This window comes from Dermacentor variabilis, chromosome 5 (genome assembly GCF_050947875.1).
Source record: "Dermacentor variabilis isolate Ectoservices chromosome 5, ASM5094787v1, whole genome shotgun sequence".
NCBI classification, from domain to species: domain Eukaryota; kingdom Metazoa; phylum Arthropoda; class Arachnida; order Ixodida; family Ixodidae; genus Dermacentor; species Dermacentor variabilis.
This window is the reverse complement of record NC_134572.1, coordinates 111,189,058-111,217,036: the sequence shown is the minus strand read 5'-3', so window position 1 is coordinate 111,217,036 and position 27,979 is coordinate 111,189,058. Positions and strand designations below refer to the sequence as shown.

The following is a 27,979-nucleotide window of genomic DNA, read 5'->3' as shown; positions in this document are numbered from 1 at the left end:
CAAACTAAATTTCATCTTACCTTTATTTTCACACAGCCCACGCGAACTATATACACATAAAAGCTGTGTTGTGTTCTGGTACGTAGAAAAGAGACATTCACATTCTAAACACTCCAAAGTGGGTGGCTGGAATCACTGCATTCAGAGAAGCACTTAGCGAGAGTCCCAGCACTTTTCTTGTGTCCACAGGGTCTATAACACCATCATCCCAGATCCTGCATCATGTGAGAAAAAGCTGTTACACACAGGGCACTGAAGCAAAACGGCCACATAGAGAAACATTATTTTTGAGCAGACCAAAATGTTACGATTTATTTTGTTTTTTCACTCTTGAATGAAACCAGAAAGAAAAGTTTGTGGTTCAGATTGGCCACCTTCTCTGGAGCTTATAACCCTTTGAGTGTCGGCGTTTCTTTTTTTTTTTCCCTTGGATATTATAAAACTATAGAAACAATTTATTTTTGGTTGTGCAAAAACGAAAAAAAATGACGCGGATGATGGCAAATGCTTTCTTGGTGTGGTCCTCACATTCCTATCTGACAAAAAGGAATGTCAAAAGGAACTTGAGAGGACAGAAACATACCGGTACGTCAGTGGCGCTGAAAGGGTTAATCTATGCATTGCCTGCACTTGTGGTTCAACCACACTGCTTCATTTATGAATGCTGTACGGCTCGCTGTTATTTTAGAAGTGGCAGCACGTTTGGTGCAGTTTGCAATAGGCACGCTAATAATACACTTGTGAGCGTATGAAATGGACGACTGTCAAATAGTTCTGTGGTGGTAGGAGAGACCCATGTAAAATTGCTGATATGAGGAAATGCTTCCTAGCTTAGCAGTTGCTTTTGATTGCACTGGTGGGTAAATTGAAGCAGGTGTGATAGAGATGATGTACAGCTTCTGAGGAGTGCTTCCATAATGTGATTTTTTTCAAGCACTTGCAACCTGGAAAACTCTTATGTAGCTTGGAAGCACCGTCACGTTCTTGTAAAAATAAATGTATGCTGCTTCCCTGTAATTATTGCGAAATTTAATTTTTATGGCTCTGGAGCTGAACCGGAATGAAAAAAAAAAACTTTCGCTCTGACACTCTGGTTATGCAGCAATTGACAAGCAGCAATGTTAAAGTGAACATCTCTCCCTCAGGCACAGCAGAAACAAGTATTCAGAGCTGCAATGTTAAGCAATCAGTTTTAATGAATCTACAGGCCATGTTAGCACCACTGTCTCACTTAATAAGGCATGGAAATTTGCTAAACTACAAGCACAGCTTCAAGAAAAAAGAAGGTTAAACCGAGGGGCCCGGTTTTTCATAAGCATATAATGAGAAGACAACAAACAAAGACATCAAGGAAAGCATAGGGAACATTACTCGCACGTATTCATTGAATTAAAGAAATTATAAATTAATGGCAATGAAAGTGGATGAAAAAACAACTTGCCGCAGGCGGGGAACGATCCTACGTCTTCTTTCCTTCCACTTTCATTGCCATTAATTTATCATTTCTTTAATTCAATTATTAAGTGCAAGTAATGTCCCCTATGTTTTCCTTGGCGTCTTTGTTGGCTTCTCATGATATGAAGCACAGCTTCTACATTTCGTTTATGACAGCACTGCTATTGCATCCAACACAGCTGCCATTGTAGCAGATATATGTAGGGACACAGGAGATAGATAACAAGTAAGCTATTACTCTAAAGATCAACCATGGTTTCAAACACATACTGTCAGGTTGGATAGTGTTAATACAGATTGCGGGTGTGCAGTGCAGAAAACTAGAACAAAGGTGTGTACAGGACAAAAGCAAGCATTACCTTCTACAACCATCTATTGTTTGCACCAACAAAACATATGCACAACAGTAGATCATGCATTTCACAATAAGGAAATTTTTCATTTGAAGTCTTTATATTTGCTGCCTGATGTTATCTGTAGTGTGTTTACTCACATTCCCCCATTATGCCCAGGAATTAGAACTTTATACAATGTCCAGTTTTTCGGACTCCTAAGGGACCGCAAAAACGTCCGAAAAATCGGATGTTGACTGTATATTTATTTTATGCAATTTTCACCTCTGGGATTTTTAAACAGTTTCATCGAAACTACTACACTGCACACATGAAAGCACAGCACAATTGGGTCGTCAATGATCATGCCAAGCCTACCTTGCACTTGCGTAGTATGGGTTCCCTTCAGTTTCATACTTCTGAATTATGGGATCCTTGATGGCTTTCTCCTCTTCTTCCGTCCACTGAAAAGTGACGACAGTGCTATTAGCCTCATTAACTGTAGAAATAGAATATAGAGAACAATTTCACAAAGGTTATACATACATACAATGAATAAATCACTAACTTTATGTCTCTTGGATTTAATTTTTAAAAATGCTCCAAGATCAGTTCAGTGATGAGAGCAAAGTCTTGCATGCCCCAATAGCATGACCATGCAATATTTTTCATTAAAGTCAACAAATCCTGCGTCTTAAAAAGCATAAACTCTTTTTGACTATAGTTAAAGGCTAACTGCTACTAAATTTTGGATGGCCTAAAGAGGCTAGTTTCAGATAGTGTAAATATAGAGCAGCCTCCGTGAAAAATTTTACACTTGAAAAGCTAGTGAATGCATCGTGAAAAGCTTTAAAAAAATTTTTTTTTTTGACGCAGAAAATTTATAAAATGGCACCATTTCCACTCGCCAGAAATAACGTCAAACCCAAAACAATGACAACTAGCACAGCTTTTCAGCCTATCCTCAAAGGTTATATGAGATTAGGCAGTGCCCGTGGCGCCCCCAAAGTCTCAGAGGCAATGTGCTGCAATTTGCATCACATCCGCAAAACACCAGGTGCATGCTTTGTCTGCTTATGTGATATTTAAAGGCTTCTAATAAGATGATTAGACAATTACATTTAACCAATAAATGAATATTCATTATTCAATCACATGACATACCAGGGTATCTACCAAGTTAACATTTCCAAATTCCTTGAGTTTTCCAGGTTTTCCCTGAGTGCCTTTGCAAAATTCCCTGAATGATGCAGAACTATGTATTATGTCAAGATGGGCTGAAACTACATCGCCCGATGCTGTCACTCTCTAGTAAGCATATGAAAAAAATTTAAAAATAAACGACTTAACCAATTTGTGTACTAAAGAGTAGTGTTTGTTATTAAAAAAAAAGAATAGTAAAATGCACAGCAAATAAAATTATTCGAAAAAATTGCAAATAGAGTCGGACATTCTCAAATACAAATAAAAAGGAGATGCACACAGAAGCAAATATTTTCGAATATGAGCTATTTCTATCAACTGATGGAAAGCTCAGTGGGATGAGGCCCGAACTTTGTCACAATTGAGACTCTCTCTCAACAGCTCGTAAGTCAACTTCAACTGTCCTGACATACTCTCAGCCCGCACACGACGCCTCTATGTTGTGTTTGGCTGTTTTAAAGAGTTTATTTTGGTTTGGATGAGGGACACCAGCATCTCGGAATCAGCCAACACTTTGTTTTTTGAGCTCAAAACGGCAGCAGCTCGCTTCCTTTCCTGTTCATTCCCCAATGCGTAGGTCCTTTCTGTTCTTGCCTCCTTCCGCCACTCGTTCGCCCCACGGACCATTTGAACTATCTTCTTGGTCAGTTGCACAGTCCACGTCCGATTTTTCGAATCGGTCAGTTGGAAAAAATAATTGCATGTCATTTACAGCCCTTAAGGGCTCAATCCGCCACAGGCATATTATAAAACGCTCCGCAGGCCTGTCGGTACAAGTATTAGGCATATTGGTGCTCGTGCTGTGACAGGAAATACTGGGTGCACGCGTGTGTAATTAAGGAATATATTCTGTGCCCCTTCCCATGCTTGTTATGCTTCACTGCAATACTTTTGCGTATGCTTCACCAAGTAACATTCCTGTAGAGAGGCGAAGCTGACTTTCGCGAACCGGCATTCTGCAACGCACCGTGCTTTCCAAGCTTCTAAGCCAATCGCGAGGACCACAAAGGCGGAGCCCGTGCCATTGCTGGCAGCAGCTAATCGTTTCAATAAAAAACGCGGCACCCAACAGCTAGAAGCTTTATAGCGAACGCTGAAGTCGCTAGGCCTAGCATTGCTGCAGTGGTGGCTATAGCTGCCAGCGGATCTGCATACGAGAGCGCCGGTTCGAGGTGGCGAGGTAATCAAAATGGCACGGTGGCTTTGATTAATGCCGTTTCGAACCTGCGGTCAGGGCAAAATGTCCGGAAAACTGGACGGCGAAGAGTTCTTGCGTCCGAAATTTCAGGCATTCTGATACATTGACTCTATGGGGTATGTGGTGGTGCCGCGAAGCTGTCCAAATTATCGGAAGTCCGGAAAGTCGGTCGTTGAACGTACACTGGCGAACTCGTTCAGTCGACGACAGGGCGTCAAAGACGATTCATTACGATTCCTGTCTGTTACTCGAGCCAGCATTACGGCGACTTTCGACCCTTTCAATAAAATTACAGCTAATTTTCCCTGATAGAGGCACAAATTCTCTGAGTTTTCCTTGAGTTTTTCCAGACTACTCAAAATCTCTGAGAATTCCCGGTTGGTAGACACCCTGCATACAATTTACAAAACAATTACATTGGTGTTCAAAAAGAATGAGTCCAATTTCTATTTGCTTTTTATTCCTGGTGTTACTTTTAGCAGCAGTTATAGGTGTGCAGTTGCAATATCACGCCAGAAGGATTCGTTCAAGGTAAACTCAAGCATCGTCTCCCTCAGCTAAGCCAAGTTGCCATGTCTTTGAGACACATTGCTCATTAAATAATTTGTTCATTCATAAAAGATGTACACACTACCTGCAGAGTTTTCTTTTTCTTTATGAAAAATATTGTGCTTCAATGCTTGCGCATATTGTACATAACGTGGATGCTTGTTGCCATTAATTTACAAGCCATGTTATGGAGTATCAGGATTACATAATGATTCCATTCTAATTACTTTGGCATTTCATCAGCGGTTTGAGCAGCGCCCCTACCTATGTTTCTGCCAGGACCAACTTGTTTAAATATTGTTAAGATGCTCTGCACAACTCTGAGGAAGATTACAGCTTGGGACTCAAGATGACGATGCTGCAGCAACTGGCTCGCTGTGTACTTGTCTGTGAATTGTGTACATCCTGTAAATAGATTTCCCATTTGTTTCTTCCTTCTGCAACATTTCTGATGGAGATGTTGGATACTGCTTGCGCATGACAGAGCTCCAAAGCAGACGTAGCCTGGCCATCAGAAGCATGCTGACCAACAGAGCCAATGCAGGGACAGACATCATGCCAACAGAAGCAACCGCTATCACAACGGCGACAGTCATCGTGTCCCAGCCCTGCGACCCAGGGATGTTTTCCGGGAGCGACAATCTTAACATTAATAACTGGCTCCAAATGTACAAGCGCGTCAGCACACGTAACAGGCAAGCCAGACCTGTATGCTGGAAAACATAATTTTCTACCTGAAAGACACAGCATGGCTCTGGTTTTAGAACCAGAGAAAGAATTAACATGCTGAGAGCAATGCAAGCAAAAGCATGCTGGCCATCAGTGGGCCAGGAAAAATGAACGTAGATCCCGTTTCCAGACGTTGACTAAACTGTGTGATGTACATCCAGTACGTTCTCACCTTCTGCCAGAAAGTAGACAAACAGACAAGGTGAACAACGTACTGAAGGGCATAACGAATGATGCGTTTAACCTTCTAGTGTACAAGAACTTTTCCATCCTTGCCAACATCATTAATGAATGCTGACACTTCGAAGAAGCAAAAGAACCATTGTATCGAGTGCCAGTTCAAGCATCTTCTAAATACAGCTACTTCGTCATGCGAGGACTTTCACTCTGTGCATCGGCCGTTGACGTCCAGGAGCCTCGTGCGCATCATCCACTGAGAGATTGAAGCCACATTGTCAGTAGGTTCCTAGACCTATTGTAACGATTGCCTGTCTGATCGATTCTGTCTTTCACGAAAAGTTGGCAAACCTTGGAATTCAGCCTGTCTGTTCCATCAACCAATCCTACACTTGTGCCTTTACTACAATCCCTAGTTTGCTATGTCAGTAGGTCATTTCGGCCTTCTCGCACCCCAGCAATATGACAAACATCCAATGATCGGACAACTTGTTTAAACTGCCAACACATTGGCTACATTTCCTGTCATTTACAGCAGTGCCTGGACGTTGTCCCAATATCAATCCATGTTTCAACCTTACCGTCACTACTGTCATTCACCAGGCAGTCACTCAACATCGGAAGATTCCAAAGAGCCATACAACTGTACTGAAGAGTCACCTTTTCAGCCCTCAAGCTCATACTCTTCTGCCTCAATGTTGTGCAGAGTATTGCAACATAATGGTATGCAAATGCTTAAGTACTATATGGTACTAGGCATGTCCTTACAGGCTTCTTCTCTCTGGCTCTCTGATCCTTGGCAATGGTTGTCAACACACCGGCTGCCTGCTCACCACCCATCACAGAGATACGGGCATTCGGCCACATGTACAGGAATCGCGGCCTGGAACACAAGACTCAAAGTTGTATGCACATATATGGCTAGAAACCATACTTGATATCATACTTTTCCAAAAGCACTAGAGAAAGAAAGATAAATAAATAGTACTTAATGCACCTTTGACACAGTACCTGAAGAATTTCCCAACTGCATTATCACCAAGTTAATACAGATACGGTTGTAAAATTCACCTGCCAATAAAAATACATACAGTGGACTTCCATTAATTTGACTCTGGTTAATTCGTTTATTCAATGCTGAGCAAAAGTTCTCGCCGGTGCTCATGCATTTCAATGGGCCCAAACTTTCGTTACTTCAATCCTAAAATTGGCCTTCGCTGAATCATTTGGACTTGACCAGTGAGCATGCAAATGCATGACCCCTATGGTGACTCCAATATTGCCTCCTTTAGTGGCAGTATGTCTCAGCGGACAGTGAATTCGTTAACACATGTGATCTATTGTTCAAAATGCCTATTTTCAGCCTGACCTAGGAAGATTTTCAAGCAATAACATTAGCTCACAATGTCTGATCACAGTACTTACTCGATTCTAACATGTGCCTTTTTTTATTCCACGAAAATTTGGTCGAATATTGCCTGAGTGGTCCTTATTCGGATATAAAACCAAAACAGCATTCGCAATGTTTGTGTGCTTTTCCGCATAACATGGCTGTTTAGCACTGAGGTTGACTTTAGGATACCAGTCAACATTGTGCAACACATATTAGATCGGCACCCAGTTTTGTTGCTAAAAAGATAAGGTACACGTTAGATTTATACTTTGTTTAGGAGTATTAATGTCATTTCTATGTTAGTTTTCTACTTTGCGCACATAGAAAGAGGGCGCACTTGATTCAGGGATGTGTTAAAATCGGGCGAATAGTGCCAAATGAATCAGTGGTGTGTTTTGGTGTTTTTTGGCATCTTGTTTAATTCAACCCACCGGATAATCCGATCAAGCTTGTTGGTCTCATCAGAGTCGAACTATCTAATGGAAATCGACTGACTACTCAGTGTTAAGACCTAAGATCTCAGGACTTGAGAAATTTCAGGTACAGTATCCCATGAAATGGGATACTGTACCTATCTATCTAGCTAAGTACTATGTACTATCTATCTGTCTATCTATAGATAGTACTCTATACTATCTATCTATCTATGTACTAGCCATGTACCTATCTATTTAGCTAAAGCTATCAGCCAGCTTCACAGTGCTTGGCAAGTTTTTCTATCCACTTGGTAGCTAAGCAAAAATGAAAATTGCTTTTTTCACTGTGGCAAACTGGACTCACGAATAGGAGCGGCCACACATTCCGTAGTTTCCAGCACCGTAAGAACCGCCAATGAGCACTGTGAATTTAGGCACCGTTGCACAGGCTACCGCGGTGACCATTTTAGCACCATGCTTGGCGATGCCTCCAGCTTCAGCTTCCCGTCCAACCATGAAGCCTGCAACATGGTAGGTACAACAGCATGCGCAGTACTGAGTCCTAATTTTACACTTGAATTAGGAAGGAACAGTGCCAACTAAGACGATCACAAGTGGGGAGAACGACACAGGACAAGAGCCTTGCTAACCTTGCTATGATAACCTTGCTATGTTACACATAGCAAGGTTATCAGACATCCTGACTCTGAGACAGCCAGATACAAATTGCTTATAACAACACTTGGCATGATCTATTAAAGCACCACAGGCACTGTAAAATGAAGATTTGTGACCTGAAACATGGCAGCAATAGCAGGATACTGGCTCATCAACTTTGACATGTGTTGGCAAATCATGGCAGTTGCCAGAATACAGCGAAATTCACTTTTACAGCATTAGTAATTGTCTCGTAAATACAACGACAAAGCATAGTGTGTCAATGCGTATGCATCGTAAAATTCTGCAATCTGTTATTTACGACCGTTTTTGACAATCTTCAGCTATGGGAATGAGAAAGTCGGCATCCGTGTGAAAGTACCACGATGCTATAACTGAGTTTCCTCAAAGAAGACTAATTGAAGAAAAATTTGCCCTGTTCCAGAGATGTTCACACTCTCATTTGACCAAAGAACCAGTATGATGTCTCACTGGAACAAGACACATTCACTGGCACCACATTGCTTTTGCAGCTTATCCTGTCAGCGAACTTTTAGAATGAATTATTTTCTTCCTTTTCACACTCTTTACTCCGGGGTGTGCTTAGTCCCCTGAAAGTTCTACAAGGTACCATTGGGTACTAGTCAACAGCACATATCACAAGAACCACTAGTATCAATAGCAGAACAAGTTACAAACCAGTGTAAAAAAAAAAAAAAATATGACATTTTGGGATCTGTACAGATCTCTTGTTTGAAATGAGCCAGTCATCAAAAATTCGCTTTTGTCACATCTGGTTTGTTATATCAGCCTCGCAAGAACCAGCTTCAGGAGACTTCATAGCTACACACTCCTCATAAGACAAAGTGTAATACAACTCAGACTCTATTTGTTTAATTATGGTTTACTCTACTTATTAAACCTATGCACAGCAAGAACAATGCTGACAGAAAACATGCGCAACCACAAGTTTGTTTTGTCATGTTGGTTTGCAGTAGTCTAATCGGTGCATACTGAAAGTGACGTGCTTAAAAATTGTTGTCAAATAACACAGCCCCTAGTCATCATCGGCAAAAGAAATTATTTAGTCACCACTTTAACAAAGAAAATTTAAAATGTGGTTGCAGCATTTTCTGTACAAATTCTAAGATGTGTGGCAGAAACAGACAGAAATGGCCTAATAATGCAAGGTTTCTTGTGTGCAAAAGCTAACAATAAAGCTCTCCTTTTCTACTGAGCAGCACCAAACAAAAAAAAAGCCTTTGCTTACCTGTGATGTTCTGCAGGAAAATCAGGGGGATGTTTCGTTGGCAGCAAAGCTCTATAAAATGGGCAGCCTACAAGGTGAAAATTTTACATAATCACGGTGAACATATTTCCTTCAGCACTCACTTCGTATAACATCAACATTATACAACTATCGTCTTTTTTTAATTCTTTAATTATGGTCTTTACCATGTGATCACGCAAGATGTGATCACCTTTCATGTTTATTATATGAAAGCAAGCTGCCCACTTGCCCAGAATTTCAGTTGTGAACCAGATTACACTTATTCAATGTCAATGAATTAAAGAATACAAGAGCCCACTGCAAATTTTCTGACAGCTGAACAACTTTTCATCAGCGATAAACAGAATCTATGAATAATAGCTAGCCAAATTTGCTATTGTACCTCGTGTGTAATGCTACAGAAATATTTTAACATTAGTCTCTACATGGTGCAACCAATTCAATGGAATCTCCCTCTCTCTCTCTCTCTCTCTCTCTCTCGCTTTCTCTCTCTATATATATATAGAGAGAGAGAGATATATATATATATATATATATATATATATTTTTTTTTTCGACAGCTAGGCACTATGCTCGATAATGCATCAGGAAAAAGTTAAAAGTACCAATGAAAATGGATGATGTGTTGCATGGTAGTGTGAAGAGAACAGATTAGCTAGCAACAATTCCTGTTTTAGAATCTCACTTACATATATTGGACCTACAATTCAAGCTTATACCTGAAACAGTTTTATTAGCCATCAAGCACATACATGCAAAAACTTTTTAACTAAATGTGGCCAGCTCATTCAGCTGACTTTTCTTCTTTATCACAAAAATTGTTTTAAAAATGGCTTTTTTTTTTCTTGCTCATGTTCTTTTTTGTTGTTTTCTTCAGTGTATGTAATGCAGCTAAAAAATAAATGGTTTAGTGTGTAGCCAACAATACGTCAATGTTTACTTTCTTGCTTTCCATATTTTACACCAGTTTTCTAACATAAAGCCATACCAACAAGCTCAAATTCAGATGTATTGCATTTCAGAAGCTCTATTTTTAGAAAAAAGCTCACTTGCTACAGATACTCGCACAATATTTTTATCTCTGCTTTCAGTGATAATGTGGTGCTTCAGAGTTTCGGCAAATCACTTATGATGTGCCCAACATTGGAAGGCAGCGCTAATAACTAGAGGCAAAATGAGTTTAATGTAAGTCTTCAAATACCTTGCCCAGGTTGGAACAATCTGAAAATATTATATCTTGTTTTAAAATAAAGTGTTATTGTGTATAAACAATTCCTGTCGGCAAGCATTTGTGTAAATCTTAGGCCCCTTCAAGCATGATTGTAAACTATTTCAATTACCATTACAGCTTATTAAGAAGAACCAACAAGAAGAATATTAGTTACAATGGCTCAAGCTTTTGTGACTTACTTTTTGGGCTGCCTCTGAAAAGAGAACCCCGTTGTTTGCAATGATACCAACAGGGAATCCATATAGCCTTCCAAAGCCTACGAAATGAGACCATAAGATTAGCAAGCAGAAAGGTAAACTCTACAGCAAAAAACTTCCAAAAAAGGAAAATCAGGTTCTACTTAGTCACCTGTAACAAGTGTCTCTCCATACAAAGCTTTGAATTCATCGAATTTGCTTCCGTCAACTATTCTTGCAATAACCTGCAAAATAATGGGTACAAGACAATGTTGTTCCAAATTAAAAAAACACAAGGAGGGAGCACAAGAGACCTTTGAAAGCCAGGCAAGACAAAATGTCCACGCTACTCTTCTTCTAAGCCTAAAGTTGATGGTTCACCAAAAAACAACATGCAGGTCAACTAAGATATGCACACCTACTCTGTAAACATGTGCAGCAATTTTTCTTGAGGAAAAGGAAGACTCCTAGTGAAATCTTTAGCATTATGGCTCATGAACCTGATGTGATAGTAACGCTATCACATAAAGTAAGCAGTTTACGGGTGGTACTCAAATGAAAACTTCAAGCAACATTTATCATGAAGCTAATGTACACAAAAGACATAAAGTTGCCTTGTTATTTTGCACTGTCACTCACATTGAACACCAATGCTCCGGTGCTTTGTTAATGCTTTTTTTTTTCTTTATCTCCTTCTTCTTTCTTTTTTTTTTTCCCCGCTCCTCTTCAAGCGAGTGGTCATGGTGTCTGTTTTACAAGACAATTGCTAGCGTGCTTCTCTTTCTATCTCTGTGTTTTTATATGTTTACATGGTTAATGAGAATACTATTGAGCAACGTACACAGTTTATATAGTAAATGGAAAGTGCACACAAATGGAGACATGACTGCGGGCAAGATGAAACACTCAAAATGCCAATAAAAGGCCAATGCAGGTCACTGATTGATTCAGTCATAAGGTTTAACTCTTTCCCTACCATGGGAAAAATAGGTGTTTTTCATAGGGTTCCCAAGAGTTTTTCTTTTCTTTTTTCTGAAGGAACAACTGCACTCAATATTTTACGTAATGCATAAACGAAAAGAAAAATGAATGCACTTTTCACAAATAGAAGTTTTACTAACGAGACATATGTCATAAAAAAGTTATAAATTGCCAGAGTCAAGATTGTAGGATAAAAGTAAACGAAGTTTGTAAAGACACTCTTGTACCTACTAAGAAAGAAATCTAATAAAAATTATAAGATATACAAAATGTATTCCCTCTAATAGTATCTATCTCTGAAAAAAATCTAAATTTTTCATTGAACAGATATTAGCCTACAAAAATTGAAGTGCAAGCACTACAGTTTGGCGTCTGCGGCACCCGATGTTCCGGGCTGGCTTGTGTCACAGTCGCTCTCAGAGTCAAAGTACGACGAAAAGGCAGCACCCTCAGACTCACTACTGCTCAATCCATCAACAAAATCAGCCACAGACGCAGCGTCATTGTGACATCTTTGATCTTTTGAAGGCATGAGCTGCTCCCAGAGGTGGCCATTTTTGCCTTCTACTTTGACAATCGCGAAACTTCGAAGTGTGTTAAAAAATTTACGCCTGGCGGAGAAAAAGCGAACTGCTTAGAAAACAAAACTATAGTTCTCCTCCTTCATGTCCGATAGCACAGTGTGCCTGTGAGCGGTGCGAAATGGCTTGAAAGCAGCATTTCAAACAACTGCTAGTGGGCTAACGATGCCCAATGGGCACAGTACGGAAAGTGTTAATTTACCAAAGCAACACTAGAGCTATGTGAAATGCCGTACTGGGGCCCTGCAAATAAATTTTGACCACCTGTGGTTTTTAAATGTGCATCTAAATCTAACTAGTACGCAAGTGATTTTGCATTCTGCCCGCACCAGTACCTGAATGCCATGGCAGGGAATTGAATCTGCAACTTCATTGCCAGCGAAATACAGTCAAAGGTGGTAGAGCAATATACAAGAAGATGAGACTAGAAAATTTGCATGCACAGGATGGGTTTCGTTGACTTAGGACAGGTGTATCTTTGTCTTGCAGTGGACATAATTAAGCTGATGTTTATTATGATTAACCATTGCTCAGACTCAAACACAGTGCCAATAACGCTAACCAATCTACCCATGTCAGCCAAACGGTAAAAAGCTGAGCTTTTTTGAAAGAAAGAACCATAAATACTTTTTTCTTTTTTTTCTTTTCCGTTACTCGCATCGGAGACAAACGACAACAACTTCCAACCGCTTTTACATAAACACGGGGTCATCGCAGCATAGCACAGGAAACACATGCAGAAATAGTACCTCTCGCACGTCATATGGTTTTTTGAGATTGTCGCCCACAATGCCATATATGTCATCCAGATCTAAAGCTGGCTCCTCAACCTCTGCAGTCACCATCTGCAAACAAAGGACAAGAAAAAAAAACAATGATTTACAATGACTGTGCCATATTTGAACATGCTTTCAGCTAGTGATCGGCTACTATTAATTGGCAAAAAGGTTATCAATCAATCTAGCTTAGCTCTCCGTAGTCATTTCATCACATGGAGGAAAATGTACATCTCTGATTTATAGAGCAGCGTACAGAGTCAACCAATATGTGGAATGTACTTCATGAACGTCATTGTAATGCAACACTTAAGCAAGGTTCAGTATTGAAAGACACAGTATTTACTTCGGAAAAATGATTCCTTGGTGCCGAAGGAGCAACACGAGACGACACAAGGTGCTTAACATTCGCAAGTTTTCCCAAGCGCTCCGCTGTAGCTTAATTCTAAGTTATGTTTTTTTCGTAGAATGGTCACCTGAACTGGCTTTCTTCTATTCAAGTTGCTGACAATCCGCCGTGTTATATGCAGGGCATGAAGCTCATCGTTGGCGTAGTGGTCTGCTACACCTGACAGCCTGAAAGCACATTGTGAAAATTAACATAAGTAGCACATTGGGAGGAATTAGGGTTCACTTTTTTCGAAGCCTCAAACGATAAAAAAAGAAGGCAAGGTTTACAAAACAGTAGCATATTTTTTTAAGATTGTCTTGTAACTTCCCACATAACTTGGAAGCCAGGGGCCATATTATGTAATGGTTCTTCTTGCCTTTCTTCATTGGCTAGCATGACACTAAGCCCTCATTATTTACAGTATTGGTCACTCAATGTAAAGAGTGGCATGGCATCATTAGAATCGAAGGAAACAAAATCCTTACATAAACCCCTCAGCAATCTTTCACATTATTTCAATATTAGATTACATAAAGGAACACATAGGAATTGTGTAAATAGTAATTGTAAATATGAATTCTGAGCACTATGTCATCAGCTTGTGTACATAGCAGCTGCTAGGTGTACCTATGAGGGAGCTTTGGATTTTGCACATCCAAAGTAAGAGGACACAATCCGTTGGGCTTACAAAAAAATGTGATGAGGTACACAAAGGAACCCCAAAGTTGTACAAAATAATGCAAGCCAGGCATGACGCTTTGCATATGTAAAGGTCTCTTTGGGTACCCAAACTTTTTGCATATGTACCCAAACCCATTTGCATATGTAAAATTTAAAACTCCATATTATCTTGACTGTTTTCTACAATTATCTTGCCTGTTTTTCGACTTTAGTAGCACAGACATGAATGCATCTCCTTTGTTAGTATGTAATTAATTTTTCAACTAAGGTTGACATTCAATAATTCAGCACTGCTGTATTTGACCTGCCTTCTAGTTTGACTGCATTCAAAAGTGTGGGAATGGGCTAGTTGGCATTCAGAAGTCCCATAAAGTACTTATACACTTAAAGTACTATTTTTATTTAAACATTGCACAATTTGAACTATTGTTGCTTGTCCCACTGGGCTGAACTGAAGTTAGCTTATTGTTTTTGTTTGGCACCTTGGCTGCTCACACAGGGGGGCCCACACACCAGCTTTGTCTTAGCATCTTTACCTCTAGGTCCACGTGAATTAGCGACTACAGACAAGATATGGAACCCGGTAGTGGCTTCATGGATGAGATTTCTGAATGTTTATCATCAGAATGTTGAACTTGCTTTCACCATTGTGCATCCCTCTTTCTGTGTCATCATCATCCTTCATCACACCTTCAATTCCCCGTTCCCACTCCCCCTGTGCAGAGTAACAGGCAAGAGCGCGATAGCTCCAGGCTGCCCTCTCCGTCTTCTTTCAAATATAAATTCTCTTTCTCTGTAGTTTATTGCATGATCTTTTTGAATCAATGTTAGCTACGAATTGGTGAACTATTTTTCAATGGTCATACCCAAAAGTGAGCACTTGAATTTGTGTACAGAAAGCCCATGTTTGTAAAGTACTTTCAGCATCCAAAATTATGAGAACATCTGTAGTCACCGGCAATGGACATCAGCACCACCCAGGTCTTCTGCACTAATCTCTTCCCCAGTTGCGGCCTTCACCTGAAACAAACAAGGTGTCTCAGTAAGATGCTGAAACCAAGCTCAACTGCTGGCACCGCCTAAATGGTGAAAATGTTTTTCTAAAGAGAAAAAATGCACATAAAGGACTTAGCCCGGTATTCAGATATTCATCTTAACTTGAAACCCATACTTGTCTTGATGTAGATAACACCTGTCGTGAACGTGCCCAAGACATTCATTGCATTTCCTTCAGCATGTTCACGACAGGCGTCATTTAGATCAAGTCAAGCATCGGCTTCAAGTTAAGATGCATTTCTAAATATGGGGGTTAACATTATCGTGTCAGGAACAGGACAAGTAATGAAGCTTCTTAGAAAATAATATCCTTCTTTCAGCACAAAATCAGTTGGCAAAGTCATCAACATAAAAGTAGCGGTTGCGCGACAGTTTACCTCGAAATCCACACAGTCGGCTACAGCTACAGCTCCAACACAGCTCCAGAGGCTGTTGAAATATTCTATAAGGAACTTCTACAGTCCCATGCTCCAGCTCCCCACTGGCACAAATATGCTACAGGAGACAGGAAATGCAGCTGACGGCACTTTCCCACCTAAAACCGGAAGCATTCAGCAGCCAACAAGAACATGCAGATCAATGGCTGTGCACGTCCTTTTTACGAACTGCTTTTGTGCACATGATAAACTACCACTGTCTAAAGGTTGTGGGAGTTCCTTCGGTCCACTGGGCGCAGTTGTTGCTGTGCCTCCAACTTAAGTCTCATTCACCAATGCAGGCAACCCCTGAATGCATGGGCATTCATTTCTTGGTGTCTATCAACACTCTGGCCTTCAGACATTCACATGCTTTGACAGATTGCATCAGTGCAGCTTGCTGAGTTGCTCTGCGTTTCGCCCTTGCAGTGGTCGCAGGCGCTGACCGTTGTTGACCAGGATCGGTGGCGGAAAGCACTAGGTAGTGTCTGTGAACACATCTCAGCCTGCGCGTATGAACCATTGTTCAACGCTAAGTATGCTCGGCGAGTTTAAGTGCAGCGCTGTATTTTATGGCATAGTGTTCTAGGCAATAAATCATTAACTGTCCTGGACATCTCGTGTTCGTGGAAGAGAGAGAGCACCATACATATGGAAAGAGCTGACTAGGCCTTTCGGCTCGGTGCTCAAACCTGCAATTAGTCTATTGCTGCACTCTGCCGTGTTGCATAGGGAAGCCCCCTTTTGGGGCGATTTACCAATACCACATAGAGAGCTGTGAAATGAGCCCACAAGGGACACTAAATAGGAAGATTAAGTCAAGCGACATTTGTGAACTACATTTCTGGAAATCAAAATTACTCTAGACTAACCATCATCATAGTTGAACCAGAAAATATGCAAAAGCGAAGAACACACTTGAGCTTATTGCGCTAACTTTTCATGGTGTCACACCATCTGGACAGAATCTGCTCAGGGCTAGTTGATAATTTATTGATAAAGAAGTATTCCATCACATTCTAAGAAAAACTTAATACTCAATCTGGCGAGTTTTGAGCACTTTTTCTGAACAAGAATGGACCAAAAATTAGATATACTTAAAATCTGCAAGATTATACTGACACACCACCACTGAAATTCAGGTGCAAAAATTTTAAGAAGGAAAACCTTGCCGTTCACTTTCTCTGCTATTAACCAACATTTCTTGCCAAATAAATGCAAATCAAGTGTTGAAGAAATGCTTTACCAGACTAAACTAACTTCATACCGTTAATTAGTGTCCCTTTAACACTTTGCATCTTTAGCTGTTGCGAGTTGCTGATGCAAGATGACGTCAAACTACGAGATGCCTCAGTGTGGGCCCTCAATGACCAGGTGAATGGTGGAACCATCACCCAGGAAGCCATCACAGAAGTAGTAACTTGCAGCAGAGGTGACAAAGAATTTTCAGCCAAAGCAGAACCCCCAAGTACAGATTTGTTTCTAAGCCATTCAGTTCCCACAAATACATAAATACAGAATACAGTAAAACCTTGACATAACGTATCTGAAAAGAGTGCCAAAAATACAGACGAATCTCACCGTAACGAAACCACATCGAACAGGAAAATACCTTTGTTAGATCTGATATTTATTTAAGTAATACACGCTTATATCTCAAAGAAGCATCTTAATGTTAATTATCACCAATAATTTGTTACATCTGTGTTCGTTATATCGAAGCTCGATTGTATTTTGTTATAGCCATTACTTTGTCATAAACATTATCCGCCCTTACAGCCAACATTGCCCAGTGGCGATTTGACAAGGGCAACACAGTTATCACCAGGTAAGCCAACACTGACGCTATAGCCTGCCATGGACGACGAAAGAAAAATAACTGATCGGTAAATGCTCATTGCGAGCTAAGCATGGTTTGTTACATCAATTTTTAGGAAATTTTGGTTTGTTAAAACAAAATTTTAAATGCATGTGTTTATAGGGGAATTTCAAGGAGGGTTGTGACTACTCAATCATATCCATTAGTTTGTTATAACATACTTCCTTATAACTAGATTCAACTGTAATTACATCACAAAGACCACACTGATTATAAGCGGCATGCACTCATGCACATCAAAAGCTTCACTTGTACTCTGCCCATTGCCACATGCCTACTCTGTGACAGACGTTGCGTACGAAGCTATGAGAAATATCACTGTAAAACGTGAGGCATACCAATGGAGGTCCTGCTAGGAAGATGGTCCCTTGCTTTCGCACAATTACTGCTTCATCTGACATGGCAGGCACATATGCCCCTCCAGCAGTGCAGCTCCCCATCACAACAGCAATCTATGTGGTAGAAGAACATATATACACGTATATATATATATATATATATATATATATATATATATATATATATATAGCAAGCATTCAGTACATTCAGCTACCAATGCTCCTAACCAACACACATTTTTTCCATTAAAATGTGATTAAAGAAGAGAAATATTCAGTGTTCAAAAATAGACAGTAATGTTCCAAAGAAGAGAGCGCACATCAGGGGCTCTGGAAGTGTATATTGAGTGTGGGCAGAGGATTCCAGACTACAGCGTGTCCCTTCTGCAAGGAAACCTGTAATGGTGCTCTCGTCCCCAGTGCTCCTCCTGTTTTGGAGCCTCTGGAGCACATGAACCTTGCGTCATAACCCAGGTTCAGTAAAGGCGGAAGCAAAAAAAAAAAACGAAAGGCATCACAGCAGAAGGTTCTTGTGCCAGGTGTTGCAGAAAATTGCAACATGGTATTTATTTAATTCTGCCTAGTGGACGGATATATTATCTCCAGATAATAGCAGCAACAAACTTTAACTTGGCAGGTCCTCACCTAAACTCTAGCTGGTGTGGGCATTTCTTAGGCACTTCTTTATCGTCTGCACACAATCGTCATCACATTGGTTTCTTTGTCTTCATTGCTTGTGGGAACTCATCTTGAGATTGATCTGTGCCTTGATTATGATCGGTCAGCCATGTTTTCAGGGCATATTAAACTTTGTGTTAACTAGTTAGCTAGTTAGATTGTTACTAGTTAACTAGTCAGCTACTCTGTCACAGTGGACTTAATTCTTAAATAGGTAGTAAAACTGGGACCATTTGATGAAATGCCATAATAAAGTCAATCAAACTCAGATTGAAAGGGCGTCAATACATGCAGAAGCAAAAGCTACAGATGCAGATGCACTTACAGTAGAACCTCATTCATACGTAGTGAAAAAAAAACGCGAGAAAAGACATACTAACCAGGAAAATGTACGATCCGAAGTAACAAAGAATCAACAGATTCAACTATTGTTGACATCTATGTAGTGCGAAGCGTCGTGCGGATTGTTGCGGCACGAGACAAGACACCGACATGTGTCGAGCTGGTGGTGCTCCAGCAGCCCGAGACGTGTTTTGTTGTTTTTCTATTGCATGGTGTTTTAAGAGAGCGACGGGAAACCGAAGCGAAATCGAGCTGGTGGGCGATGCCTGATGCCACCGAAGTGAAACGTGATGCCCACATCACACCACCTGCAGCACGGAACGGCAGTGCGGTTGGATTATCGCCTGCCAAAAGCGTACAGTACGCTACCAACGGCACTAGGCACCATGTGCTGTAAAACGGATAGGTGAAGATGCTTATCGCAATAGGTTTGGCGGCGATAGCTGTGAATGCAGCATGTAACGACCCGGGCGGAAATTTGCTGGTCCAGAAAAAAGAAATTGTGCGCGCCGTCATTTTCACGTTAGAAGGTTTTCACGTGAAACAGGCAGCTATATAGTGTTCTCAATCACGCGCCTTGTGCCTTTTCTTGTCCACATGAGATCTCGCGGCCGGGAAACATATTCAGCAGGGAACAGCGGCACGTTTCGGTTATTGCCTATTCAAATCGTGCACCACGCTTCCAACCGCACCACGTGCTGTGAAACAGGTAAGCGAAGATGCTTATCACAAGATGATTCGCAGTGATAGCCTTGAATGTCGCATGCGACAACCTCGGAGAAGATTTGTTGGTAGCGAAATGAGAAACTGAGTGCGCGCCGGCGTTTCTACGTGAGATTGGCAGGCGAGTATTGCGGTGAAGCAGCCGCGGCGGGCCGCTAAATACTATTCTCGATCGCGCGTGCATCGCGCATTTTTTTATTTACATGGGATCTAGCAACAGGAAAACGTATCATACAATCGCAGTTTGGCAACATACTGAACATTGGCGCCAAAAATAGTGTTTTCCGTGAACGTATGAACCAGTAAACAATGAGTGTAACTCTATTGCGTCATTTTTTGTTCTAGATTGAGAATGTCGGCACCAGGAAAACGCACGTAACGGGAATGTATCAATGAGGTTCTACTGTATATGTTAAGCCTCGTAATGTGTGTTGTGCTTTTGCCATCACATCATGACATCACACAGCTATTATAAGATCAAAAATAATGAATGCACAGAGGACTGAATCTAGGATCACATATTCCAAAGCGATATGTCAATGTTTGCATTTCATGGCTTGTTAGAAGTGGGCTCACATACCTTTAATATGACGGTTGCATTTGACGTAATAGTTTTGTGGAAACCCGCAAGGTGGAGAGAAGTAATTAAGTTAAAATGAGACATCCACCCAATCGTAGCAATTGCTACTATTGAATGGATGTCTCATTTTCTATTAATTATTGATGGTTGCATTTGCATTCACGAACTAGCAAGTGCCAGGAGGCACACTAATCAGTATCGGCACAGCCACCAAATTGAGATGCGTTAAGGTAATTTCTCTATCATGGCTATATAGGCCCTACCCTAGCTCATATGATGCTGATGTGATAAGGCAATCGCCATAATCGGAACAGGCCATCCAGGTACATGCCAACTCACTAAGAATGTAATATTGTAAAGTGTAAAGAAGACATTGAATGTAACCAAAATTGGCCACTCATTATTATGCACAGGTGCAGTGCTGTCGCTAGGTTCAGGCAAGCTAGACACAACATAATCATAAAGTCATCACATGTTTACCACAAGATGCATAATGTATGACATGCTGCCACAGCTATCATGGAGCTCTACTGCAGATTGACACAAAACTGCAGAGGTTTCTTGCTGTATTCTCAGTGCTACACCTCTGATATGTCAAACTTTCTCTATGCCTATAACAAAGGAATGTGCAGTACTAATGCTGTTTGTACAGATGACAAAGGAGGCAAGTAACCATTTCATTTGCTCTTCCACCATGCCAGTCTTTTCACGCCGTACATTTTCTTGGCAACGTGGGAACAATCCCTGTGGCACCTAAGAGTGTGGGACCACCTCAAGCACAGTGTTTGGCTAAGGTATTTCCCACATGAAGTAGTCTATGGAACAAACAAGATGTGTTTGTCCCATAGACTACTTCAGCAAGTGGCAAACAGCAAAAAGAGCCGGCAAGCCAGTCAGTCAGGAACTTACAAATCCCAATACATTTTGCTGTGTCTAGTTTTATAATTTAGATGTGTGAGCACAGATTTTAAATAATGGCTATAGTATTAAGATGTAAAGTGCAGGTCACACAATCTTGAGAGCTGAAAATACGCGCTATTTAAGTTACAATGCTAATAACATACTGGCATTCTGCAAGATCACCACCACTTTCTCCTACAAACTATGTGGCACAACATCAGGGGGCCGTACTGGTTATACTTGCCATAATCGCTTATTTTACAAAGCAACAGGCAAGTATTTATTTCGGTAATTTACAGATAAAAGTTACATGCAATAATTTGACCCCTACTTTGCTTTTGTCTCCTATTGAGAAAAAGTGTGATCAGCTGAGTTTCTGGCAATATGAAAGCACTACCATATTAAATTATGGCTTTGGCAGAATACATCACAGTGGCATAATTCTGCCACATTCACACGAACAATATTTTCACAGGACTATAAATTTCTCATCACTTCACTTTTCATCAATAGTAAGCACTGAGGGCAATTGTGCATGACATAACTTACCAAATTTGATGTTTATAAAAGTGAAAAGTAGCAAGTTGAGCAGCCTGGCAAAATTGCATGTCGACAAACAGTGAACAGAACAAAGACAGAATAGGATGAAAGGAAAAAAATGAACAAGCCGAACATTTATTGTCAACAAAACAAAGGGCCACGAAAGACTCCAAAAGCTTCACTTGAGATTTGGCTTCAAAGCATAGATATCCACAAGCCCTAACCTTGTAGATATCGATGCTTCGCTACTGCACATGCTTGTGTGCTATGTCACACTCATGACATAAAGACTAACAATGAATTTATTTCATCACTACATTATTATTAACAATGTTTTAGTGAGTGTAAGTGTTCCAGGGGGCTGTAGATGCTAGCATATTGGACTTCTGAAGCAAGGAAACATAGCGTTCATGAAATCAAAGTTTTAGGCTAACAGTACAACTTTGTTATGTAAACATTCTAACTGTGTTGCAGCAAAAGTTTTCCGAGCGTACCTGAGGGATACCTTCGGCAGACATGTTGGCCTGGTTGTAGAAGGAGCGACCAAAGTGCATTACGTCTGGGAACACTTCAGCCTGTTTTGGTAGAAAGGCTCCACCAGAGTCGACTACCCAGAAGCAGGAGAGAAGAACGGAACATCAACTAGTTTGCGATAGAAACAAGCCTAAAGCTCATGCTTTTTGCTTGAATCCCCTAAGGTAAAAAAATACACAGTTAAACTTGGATATAATGAAGTGCTAAAATCGACAATTTAATTTGTTATAAAGAAATCTTGTTTTGCTCTGTCTGTCTCTCGCTTCAACGCATCTCCAAAATTCGAGATTACGCAACCTCCAGCACTAAACGCACAATGCCACGCCATCTCAACTCACCTAGTTTTTGCAGACATGGCAGATTACCTCTAAAACAGGGCTCATGGGCTGCTTACGCATTCAGCTGTGCTGAGAGCCAAGTGCAGCCACAATCGCACTAGAAAAGGAGACATGTGGTAACCTTCTCCCCCCATCCTCACTTGACCATGTTAACGCGAGCTCGCTCCTCTCCCCACCTTTACCCTTGCTTGTGCAGGAAGACGACGTCCATCAATCCATCATACTTGTCAGCTCACGCAATTTGAGAGGTGCATTCACACACAGCCGTGTGTAATTCAATAATTTTACCATCTGCATCCTCGTAAGTTTTAATTTATTGTCTCGGTACTACTCCTTCATGGCAATAGTGAAATTTGTTTATACGGAAATCGTGTGTGAACACACTTTGTTATATTGACCTTCAAAATACATGGTGTTCTATGAACGAGAAGTTATAAAAAGTTAAATACTTTGTTATATAGAGAATTTCGTTATGTTGTAGTTTGTTATTTTGACATCTAACTGCAATATGGTTGAGACAGACTGTTAGGTTGGCTAACTGTTGTGCTGGTTGGCTTTGCACAAGTTTAACGGTAAATTAGTGCCACAATATCACATACACAAGGAAGCAGATGAACACATGCAAAACATGTACTTACAAGAAAAGAGCCTAGAAAAAGTAACACGATTATTGCTCATTTTAGCTAAATAAATGAAAAATACACACGTGTGCGATCTCAAAAATACAGAAAGGCGATTGCATCTTTGCAATGCCAGTCTAAGCAGGTCAGTCGCGCTTGGTGCCTCTGATACGTGTGGCCTCCGGGATAAAAAGCGTAGCCTGTGGTGGCTACCTATTGTGGCCACCACAGGCCATTTCGTGTTCAACCTTTGGGCAAGACCAGTGGGGCATTGCACCCTTATGCTCCCTTGCACTCTCCTTGCATTCCAGCAGGCTAGTGGAAATGAATGAAGACAGAAAGCCACTAATCGGTCCGGTAAGTACATATAACTTTGCCTGTGCTTAAAGGATTCGAAAAACTTTTGCGGCAGAAGATTCATGAGGCGACATAATTTAATAGTGGTGTCATTTTTCGAATAGTTAGACAAATATTTCAGTGCCCCTTTAGGAAAAACCGTCCTACTTCGCTTTCATGTCACTACACATAAGTTTAAATCATAAGAGCAAACCAAATATTGTGTACATTTAAAATACATCCTGCATCAGGTTTACTTTTTAATCCCATTGATTATGTCAATAGTATATTTTAAACACACCACATTACTAAGCAGAACGATGTTCCTCGTTCCTTGCTGTTCAGTCTAACTGTAATCACGGGAGTCAAGTTCACGCTTCCATCTTGCCTCACAAAAAAAGTAAACAGTGAGCTTTAATACACACAATGCCAACAAAGCTCTAGCACTAAAATTCAGCCATAATGGCATTTAACAGCATAAGCTTTCTTGCTTGTATTATTCTCATATCAGCCATTATCAGATGCTAGCTTACCAAGGTATATACAAGGGAGGTTGTTTTGCTGAGCAATTTCCTGTGCCCGGAGCTGTTTCTTGACTGTCAGTGGGTAGTAGGTACCACCTTTCACAGTAGCATCGTTGCCGAGAATCATGCACTCTGTGCTGTTTTGCAAAAAGAAAGAACATTTCCATCACTGAGGTGCTAGCTGGTCACTTGTACAGTGGTGCAAATAGCTTGCAATGATTGGATACAGAATGCTTCATGTACAGCACTGTATCAGGTTTGCCTCACCTAACTACCCCACTTGAACGAATATATTAGTTTAATCAAGACTGATGGATGAAACTTCTGGAATTGTAAACACACTGGTCTTAATATGAGCAGAGGCTTGAATGGCAAGCCAGATAGGATGCAAGAATGAAAGACGCCTTCAAATTACTGCATTAGCTTCCTTTGATGTTATAACTTCAGGAAAAACCTGCTCGGTATTACTTAACTGTTTACCAATAGCAAGTTATTACACACTGGATTCAAAAGCACACAAAGGCACAGCCTAGCAACTTTTGGGAAGTTTCACTGCATAAAAGTGGCTTAAATTCAGGAAAGTCGTAAATCTACTACATCAGCTTGATGTTATTATCAATTCCATAATATGGGAATGAAGCTTGAAAAGGAAAAGCTTGGTCCAAATTTTCTCTATTATAACCAACCCTTTTCTACCAAAGAAATTTAGAGTTTTTAACCATTAATTGACCAGCAAACTAAGCTGATTCAGCCAGGGGCCAGTCCAAAATAGCATCTAGCTGGGGAAGGGCTTTATAAAGCATAAGGAAAATGGGGGAAGGGAAACAGGGGCCCTGACACTATCCCTCAGGATCGGTCAGTAGACTCGGCATTTGTATTTAGTTTGGTTCTTAGCCATTTTCATGATTCAGCATTTGTCTGTAGTGTAGCCCCTTTTAAGAGGCCCTGCAACATATTTTTAACACTAGGGTCACCAGATAACATTTTCGTGATCATCTCAACGAAATGTTACTCCTTCACATGAGCACACAAATTAACTCAACTGAATGTCTGCCCTTTTCTTCCGCATTTCGATGCTTCAACAACTTTGTTTTTTTTACTCTTACACAGCTGTAAACATGACGTCCACGGGGTACCTTACTTTAAACATGATTAAGCAATGCCTCTGGAAGAAACAAATGCAGAGAAATCTAATTATTAGGAGGTCTTCCTGACAGTTTTTCTGTGGGACCGCCTCCCATACCACTTATATATTAAACAGTTCTCTGTCTTTATGCTATATTAGTAAACTTCAGCTAATATGGAAGTGCTGCCATCTAGTGGTGGGAAATGACTCCAAAACACTAACACCTATGAGATCAGGCAGCGTGCAACAGAGAAAAGTGTGACATGATTGTGATGTTAGCTGATGTAAAAGCTTTGCATCATGATGGGCAGAGCATTGTGGGTATTGTTTCCGTTGACAATGCAGTAGCAGTTTTAAACAGTTTAAATGGCGAAACGGAGGAGAACACCACGAAGGCATGGCAGTAGAAGCATTTGATTGCCAATAACTACACTCATACAAGGCTCACTAAAAAGTTATTTTGTTGGACAAGATTAGTTAGGAGATGCTCGTTAATGCCACACATACTGCACACCCTCCAAGAAAGGTCCCGAGCCCCTTTAGACGTCACTCCATTTCAAACAAAGCAACTTTGTTGCCTGTAGAGCTTTTAAAGCTGTTCAATGTGAGCAAGTTTACAAAGTGGATTGGGATAACCCCTTCCATCTTGACGTACACATTTTTGTACTCAGGTGACCTTATTCTTGTTGAAGAAGTACTTTTTGCATTGACCTGACCTTCATTTCTGTTTATTGCTCACAGTATGCCAATCATGATATGCTATAAATAATAATGCACACTCTTGGGGAAAATATGACATTATTCCATATGGAAAATAGCACGTCCAGTTAATGGCCTTGCGAAAATACTCTCCCTCTCACTGTATTCTTTCATGCTAGAGTCATACAGCTGGTCAGCACTGAAAACGAATATTTTTAATGTCAAAAGTGGAATATTTAACAACTACACCCCTGCATGCATAGTGCACATAGTACATGAGCAATATAAAAGGAGATACTTTTTTTTTTCTTTTTTTAAAGCAACCATTACTTGTGAACTTGATATGTGAAGATATTATAAGCAACTTTCCTGCATAAGATTTAGCCTTGCAGAACACTTTTATTATGTCTGGCGTAGTTATTGAGCAGCTGCAACTTTTTAAATGCAAATTTCGGTGTCCCATATCTTATAACTCAAGCAGACAATTACAGTTTTGTGTTAAAGTAACAAACGAATACCACATATGATATCCTGAAACATTGCCCCATTAACTTCAATAGGACTGTCTTCACTTGGTTAAAAAAAATGTGATTCGAGTTTTGTACAACACATGGAGAAAGCAAATAACTCGATCTCTAGCAATGTGTATGTTCATTTATTTGTATTGAATAAGTGAATGGCTAGTTTAACATTTTGCACATAAATTTTGTCTCTTCCTGAATAAAGTATATAAATATATGTTAGCATATGTGTAACTGACATACTTATTTCTGTATTATGAGCAAATAACATGTCAGCTTAAGCAAAGTTGGGTTGAGTACATTGTTTAATGATAATGATACATTTCGCTGGGCATGCCAGAAAATGCACTATCATGGAGCAGAAAGCCGGTGCTTACCCACAGACCCTGCCAATGCCTGTGACAATGCCTGCAGCAGGAACATTGTCCTTCCCATAAACGTTGAAAGCTGCAAGCTGAGAAAGCTCCAAAAATGGGCTCCTGTAGTGAACGATGAGACAAAAGTGGACATATCTTAAAGGTTGGTAGCCAGTTTTTGTTCGAACTCATATCTAAGTGGCTTCAACTGAGAGCTACTCACCCAGGGTCAAGTAATGTATCTATTCGGTCTCGAACCATAAGTTTTCCTTTTGACGTGTGCCGCTGAACAGATTTTTCATCACCACCTTAAAAAAAAAAAGGGGGGGGGGGTAGAAAGGGCAGCAACAATAAGCACAGAAGATGTATTTTTTTCTCTAAGGAAACTCTGAACAGCACTATATTTAAGACGAAATTTTAAACAAAATTTGCTGACTTTCTTTACTTTTTTGTCGCACGCCGATATATACCGTTGGTCATAATTGCTCTCATTCCGCGAGTGAGACGTTGCTGACATTCCATATTAAACAAGTGTAAGGAATAGGAAGAAGGGGATGAAGAATAATAGAAAGAAATACAGGAAACGTTGTGGGTAAATGCGATAACATATTGAGGAGCTTTCTTTCTTTTTTTTTTACGCATACGCCGTCCTTGTCATAGTTCAACTTAGATGATTTAAACATCTTAGTTAAGTATCTGCACGTTCACAAAGCATACCAGGAAAAAATAGGACCCATACCTTTCGTAATCTCCTCCACGGTGCCCTTTAATTTGTCAACCAGGGCTTTCATACGTCCATAATTTTCCTTTTAGAAAAAAGTAAGTTTGCATCTTCATTACCAAGCGACTACACACAACAGCGGAAAGAAAAAAGTCCGTAATAAGAAACACGAGCGGCAGTGGCAAGAGTGGTGTGAGATCCGGCGTGACCATACGTCAACACGCGATGTTGGCATGCTCGCTTACTTGAAACTCGGCCGAATTCTTATCTTGAGCGGTCCCGATCGTGCTGACAGCATCGAGGTGGTAGATTCTTCGTTCCTTTGGAATACGCTTTACGTGCGTTAAGACGCACCGGGCGCAGCGGCTCAAATACATATTGATACCGGCAACTTGAACGGATTACTTGAGATCCCCCTGAGCACCGCAGCTAAGCGAAAGCAGCCGAGAAAAATTGATGTCGATGCCGGTGCGCCGACACAACGACAAGTGCATCAGTTTTTTTTTTTTTTTTTTTATGAATTTTTGCGTGATCA

The 27,979-nt window shown here is 40.5% G+C and overlaps 1 protein-coding gene across 1 annotated transcript; it reads right to left on the bottom strand.

Annotated features, from left to right (window-relative positions):
* Positions 1-5: 5 nt before the first annotated feature.
* Positions 6-27,897, bottom strand: Mccc2 (methylcrotonyl-CoA carboxylase subunit 2). The gene is made up of 17 exons (XM_075693323.1): positions 27,690-27,897; positions 27,463-27,529; positions 26,947-27,031; positions 26,745-26,846; positions 24,031-24,158; positions 22,164-22,276; positions 17,907-18,020; positions 15,173-15,237; positions 13,622-13,721; positions 13,119-13,214; positions 10,980-11,052; positions 10,811-10,887; positions 9,380-9,446; positions 7,817-7,973; positions 6,412-6,526; positions 2,166-2,251; positions 6-215 (listed from the first exon to the last, which is right to left on the bottom strand). The coding sequence occupies exons 1-17, from the start codon at positions 27,819-27,821 to the stop codon at positions 98-100; spliced, it is 1,695 nt and encodes a 564-aa protein (XP_075549438.1). The 5' UTR covers positions 27,822-27,897; the 3' UTR covers positions 6-97.
* Positions 27,898-27,979: the final 82 nt, after the last annotated feature.

Excerpts from the sequence above, each read along its gene's own strand:
- Mccc2 (XM_075693323.1), bottom strand. The coding sequence starts at position 27,821 with ATGTATTTGAGCCGCTGCGCCCGGTGCGTCTTAACGCACGTAAAGCGT. Across the intron at positions 22,277-24,030 it reads CCTCCCTTGTATATACCTTG|TCGACTCTGGTGGAGCCTTT; the intron begins GTAAGCTAGCAT and ends GCTTCTGGGTAG. Across the intron at positions 9,447-10,810 it reads TTTCAGAGGCAGCCCAAAAA|GCTGCCCATTTTATAGAGCT; the intron begins GTAAGTCACAAA and ends TTCACCTTGTAG.